We start from the raw sequence: 6,416 nt of genomic DNA on the forward strand, positions 1-6,416 counted from the left end.
AACTTGTAAGTGATGAAAAGAAAAGGGAGCAATAATAGAACATATATATAATCGGACAACCTTCAACAATCAACAAAATTATATAATTAACAGAAAAAAAAAACTTATATTTAAGTAAATTGCTGGGTAATTAAAGTCCTAACCACATAACCCAGAATGATTTTTACACCTGTCCTCCAAACTAGGAGCATTAATTTTCTTTCCCTTGACTATTTTTTTCCCCTTCTTTTTTCATAAACCAAAAGGAATAAACAAATCATCCGAAAATTGAAACCATATATGGCAAGGTAAACTAAGTTACATCAACATACACAATGGGATGAGAATGCCAGAGACACCTTCACAAAACAACAAAACACAACATTAATACACCAAGAAAGAGAAATGTTATCAAATAATAATAAAACAGATGAATAAGAAAGAAAGAAAGAAAGAAAGAAAGAAAGAAAGAAAGAGAAACTAACCGTATTTACTTTTATGAGTTTAATTTTGATGCATTAACAGTGTAAAACGTTTTATACAGTCGTACAATCATATTTGTTCTTTTGGATGACCATTCACGCGGTCAATGTAAAAGGTAGTTATTTTTTCTGATGTGGTGTTACGTAATTGGATGTGTGTGTAAAACTACTTTACACCGACAATGCATCGAAATTAAATTCTTACTTTTATATCCAAAAATAAAAGGGATATATAGAAGTGTACTAAAAGAGTAATGCAAATAACACAATTCTTTAGTGAAACACTTAACATAAAACAAGATGTTGGATGTGTCGCCCTCAATTTTAGAGATAAGTGTCTGTAACGTTGTCTAACCATAAAGGAGAAAAGTGTAATTTACCATTTGAGAAGGAGTGATATGCAACTATATAGTACTAATCTTTCTAGTATCCATGATTATGCAACCACTGTTTTGAACCACTATGGAGTTTAGTTGTGAAAACCATTCATAAGAAGCTCCACAGTTGCCTAGAGACTATTCCCATTTCCCACTACCATATCACTTCTTTGTACTAATCAATTGTAACTAATTAACTAACCTTTCTTTCTTAACTAAAACTTGCTATTGATAACTTCATTCATACTATTTGGAATCGTAACAATAGAATGAAAATTAACAACACTGCAAATTCAGGACCTGCCCTTCTATCCAAAAATTAAGGGTGCATTTGGTTTGCATTTTTATTTTCTGTTTTCTGAATTTTGTGAAGGAAAAAAGTGAAAACAGGAGGTGAAAACAGGAAAAAGGATTTTATTGTTTTCACTATTTTTACTTTTTCCTTAACAAAATCTAGAAAACAAAAAACACTGAAAATGGGAACAGAAAATGAAAATGCAAACCAAACACACCCTAAATATTCCAACTTCAAATGGTGGAATCGCTTTCTTCTCTTTTCATATTTCTTGCAATCAGTTGAATTACAAACAAGAAATTGTTGCTTCAGACGTCTTTGCCAGATGCTTCATAACATATCTCTCATATTTAATACAAGCAAGAAGAGCATGATTTATGTATAAACAGTCTCATTGTAGACATGATATATAATAGAGCTCAATGGTGTCGTTTGATTTATGTAGCCAACCCCATCTAGTCGGATAAAGCTTTGTTGTTGTTGTTCTTGTTGTTGTATGAATATTAAAAGGCCATGAATGCACCATATTGTAATTCAACAATAGTGTCCCAACTTTCCTAAATATGACTGACTCGTTCATTCGAAATTGAAGATTTCGTGTGTATATCTATTTTAAACATAAAGCATGAATCCTATGCAAGTGATCCTACTAGTACTTCACATAGGTTTTATAATATCCACTATCAAAATTGGATTAAGGTTCCATGATGGCAGAAATGAATTATATCATTTGTGCACATAAAAGTCGGGATCTGAGGACATCCAGCTCCATTTAAGGGTGGAAAATAAGAGTTTGAGCTTTTTGTAGTAGAGACCACAACAAAATCTCTGGGTGATGCAGTGGATGTTGGTATGAGGTACTTGAGTGTTAGCGCGTACAAAGAACATCTCTCTCGATACCAAAAGTACAACATTTCATCACATCCAATGTATAAAAGAACAAAATATGCTTAATAAAAAGTATCATACTGGACAAGGATGACAAGGAAGTCAAAAATTTCAGATCTAATCAAAATTATTGGAATAAGCAATAGATAACAGTGGTTATGATAGGTAACCACTCTTGGAGATCCACATTTTGTTATATACTAACCTAAATTATCCAATATCCACAGGGTAACAGATAAGCCAAGACTATCTAAGTTGCACTATCACCTATGTATACAAAACCAGAATGAAATTTTTTCTCTGAATACTGTTGAATTAGGTCAATTTGGATATAAAGAGAGATTGAGGATGATCCGCATGCCGAATCAACTAGACCTCGCCTACCATTTTTTATTAGATTAATTTATTTCCCCTCAACTTTACAAGTAAGATGGTGACAGGTTACATCTGTAATTCCTGAAACGCCTCTTCCATCTAGATCGAGACTTAGCAAAACGACAGGCCAAATTACTTCAAGAAAATTTCCGATGAAACGTGTGAGTAAGGCTAGACCTAGATCCAGAAATGTATACAGCCCCAAACATTTAATCTCGTAAAAGGTGAATGTACACGACATGAACATAAGGCTTTACTAACAACACAAAAAAGAAAGATTGAAACTTGAGGTTGTTCTAACAAGATATTCCAAAGCCAGCTTTTAGCAACATCTTGAAGCTAAACCTAATCAGCAAGTAGTGTCTACCACATTTAACCTTAAGTTCTACTTTTATATATTAAAAAGAAGGAAGAGGTGAATTTGTATGACTGTCTAACATATTAAGTCTAGAAAGAAAGCTGTTATGCTGATAATTTTGTAGTCATAATATGAGATGAAACAATCAATAAGAGTTGACTCAAAGTACATACAAGACACGACATGTGGCAATTTCTTTCATTATGATGTCAAAAGTGTCACAAGCCTAAGTCACATAAGAGAGCCATCAGAAATTGGAATAAACTCACCTTTCACAATTTCAGACACGAAACCAAATTAAATTTCCTTAAGAATCCTCCATTTCATCAGAATCAGAGTCACTAGCATTGTAACCTAACAAAGATGCATTAAAAAAAAGTACATTCACAACTAAACTCTTAAATAGAGGAAAATAAAATGAAGCTGCCGACAAAAAAAAGAACTGAGAAAACTTACCTGGACGCTTATCACCAACTTTCCAAACCGACGAACGAGTCTTTGATGCTCTGGTCAGCCAAACTCTTCCCTTAATTGCCAACAGATAACATCAGTCTTGGAAACCGAAAGTCAACAACAAAGAAGCAAGTTCACATATTCCACACATGGTTTAATTTATTAATTATCATCAACAGCTACACCATTGCTCTTTATGATTAAACTAATGGAAGGGCAGAAAATATCTTTTCAACATTACAACTTATGATCAGGACAAATAGTGCATACAAACTAAATGCATATTTGTGTATGTTAAAACCTAAATAATGTGGTAACACAAATGAATGAGTTCTAATATTATGACAAAACTCTATCCCTTGCCCCAAAAAGAGGGATAAAAATATCAAGCTGTTACTTCCATGATGGAACTTTTACATTGTTATCCTAGAAATGTGTATAAAGTATAAACACATCTATGCATTCAACTACAATACACTAGTGTACAATTGGCTACAGATCCTCACTAGTATTAGGACCAAAAAAATGAGTTACATGCTCCTTTTCTTTCTGATTTCCAACTTATTCTTCACATTGAAGTAAAACAACAGGGTTGGCTTGTTTAAGGCTCCAAGCACTCTATCCCCTACAACACCAAAGCCCAACACCCACAAATTACAAAACCCCTAATCTGGTGAATCCATGTACAGATTAAAAGACTAACAAAGACTGAAAAACAAAAATATACAAATCCAACTAATCGTTATATTGTCACATCATTTGAAGTTTCTTGCCACCACTATCTGGATCTGAACCCTATTACTAGAAATCCGACTAATCCGGCTCGAAGAACTGTCATTGTCACTCCAAGCATAGTATTTTTTCATCCTTACGATTCGAATCAAGAGTCGAGATCTCTACAAATGGTACGAGCAACTCGAGCATGCCTATCACTTGGTTATCATTCAAAGTGTTTGATGACTCTTGTAATAACTAACTCAAATATCACAGTATATGATTCTATATGATAACATTAATATCCTAATGATCAATAGTGCAACACATTTCGTACAATGTATCAAAACTAATCTAAAGAAAGAAAAAAGCATGCACAAAAAAGAATTGAGAGGAGGAAGAAAAGACACTGTACCTTTTGGGGATCTTTGGGAACACCATAACCACTACAGTACATCTGACCAAGCAAGACCTGCATGCTAACATCTCCAGCTTTAGCTTCCTTCATTGTATCCCTAAACCACCTCTTAACACAATCTGCCACCACCTCTGACAACCGAACCCTCCCACTACTACTACTACTACTCTCTTTGTTGTTGGTGTTGCTAGTGCTCTCCATTGACAACAATAATAACAAACTTTTTTTTTTTCCTTTTTTGCAACCACTTTTCTGAAAATTCAGAACTTCAAAGTGCAGAAGAAGAAGAACGTGGAGGGAGGTAGGGAGGGTTTGGATTTTTTGCTCCGGTAACTGATGGAGAAAAATATTGGTATCTTTTCAGATTGAATTAAAATCAAATCCAACAATAAGAATCACACTAGAATTGCAAATGGGGTTCTGAAAGTTCTCACTTTTTTTTTTCTTTTTTTTTTCCTTTTTCACTTTTTTTTGGGGTTTTTTTTTCTTGAGGTGATTCACTCCAATGCTATCTGAAGATCATGTTTTTATTGCGGGTTTGAATGCTTTTTTTTTTTTGGTTCAAAATAATAATTTATATTGAGTAGTAGCCAAAGAGAGAAGAAGACGACGAAGAAGAACGGAATTAAGAAAAGAGGATTCAAGACATGGAAGGTGGTTTCCGTTTGTCGCCGCGGGATTACATCTTCAATTCTACATACGACGTCGTTTTCTGCATATATCCAGATCTTTTCTAGCACCAAAAACGTCAACACGGAAATTTTCTTTTCAAACAATTTTTGTTAAAAAAAAATCAAGTTTTTAAATTATAAAAAAATAGATATTAACTTATTATTGGACGAACTAATTTTTATTTTGAAATAATCTCGTCATTATGCAAGTCTTTTAGTCTTCACTATTTCTTAGGAGTGTTCAAAGATGGTTGGTTCGGGTTTAAGTAAGAATGTGAATTAAATAGATTAAATTTTTATGGATTTAGATTGGTTTGAATCAAAGATTTTTTTTTTTAATGAATTTGAATGAATCTAAAGTTCTGATATGATTAAATTCGTGTTGGATTAAGGGTTTGTTTGGGTGAACTTTTTTTTTTTAGTTATCTTTTTTTAAAAGATCTTATAGAGAAGTAAAAGTAATTTTATGTTTAGATATCTCATATAAAAAGGTCTTTTTATCTATCAATTATGTTTGGGTATAACAATATAAAAGTATTTTTTTGTTCATTTATTACACGAAAAACATCTTTTTTTAAGAAAAAAAGATCTTTTAAAAAAAGATGTAAATTACAGCTTCTCAAAAAAGATCTTTTTTTTATTTTACTAGTACTTTTATTTTTACTACTAGAAATTTGCCAAACACGTTAAAAATAAAAAAATATCTTTTTTCATTGAAAAAAGATTTTTTTTAACAAAATAATGGCGCCCAAACATACACTAATTGGGGTGATCGAGTATTCCATTGAAAATGAAATTTAAAAAAAAAAAAGATTAATTACCAGTTTGATAATCAAAAGATTTAATTGTTGATAATGAAAATTTTTAAAAGATGTTATCGATAAAATAGTTCTTGAATAACAACAAAAAGAATCAATAAATATTATGATTTTTGTAAGTAACAAATTTTTTTTATATTTAGCAAACGACTTATTTATTAGTTAAATTTTTGTGGTAACATTTGAATAAATATTTAGAATGTATACAAAAAATTCGAAACAAAATTTGATGTCTAGATTTTTTTATTTTTTAAAATAATATATGGTCATTCACAATAAATTTTTTAAAAAAATGCATTTGATAAAAAAAATTACCAAAATTTAAGAATAAAAAGATTTTATTTTTCTAATAATGATTACAAAAATATGCATCAAAATTTGATTTCTAAAATTATTCTGTAGAATATATATTTAATATCTAGTTCTTTTTGTTATGTTTTTAACTTTTTCGAAGACTTATTTATGTTTGCTCTTTTATGGTTTGTTTTGTTAGTAAGCAAACTTTCGAGTACTATGTTGGTAGTTTATTCAAAAAAAATTATGTAAATAATATGTATTAATAAATAAAAAAAATAAAATAACGACGTC

General features: G+C 31.0%; 1 protein-coding gene across 1 annotated transcript; it reads right to left on the reverse strand.

The window, feature by feature from the left end:
- Nucleotides 14–4,523, reverse strand: LOC107625835 (the record flags this gene model as incomplete). Its single annotated transcript, XM_016328561.2, is given in 4 exon segments — nt 14–338; nt 3,024–3,108; nt 3,211–3,280; nt 4,337–4,523. Coding segments are annotated over 3 exon segments (304 nt in total), but the record flags the coding sequence as incomplete, so codon positions are not given.

The sequence above is a fragment of the Arachis ipaensis genome, chromosome B02, assembly GCF_000816755.2.
Source record: "Arachis ipaensis cultivar K30076 chromosome B02, Araip1.1, whole genome shotgun sequence".
Taxonomy (NCBI): domain Eukaryota; kingdom Viridiplantae; phylum Streptophyta; class Magnoliopsida; order Fabales; family Fabaceae; genus Arachis; species Arachis ipaensis.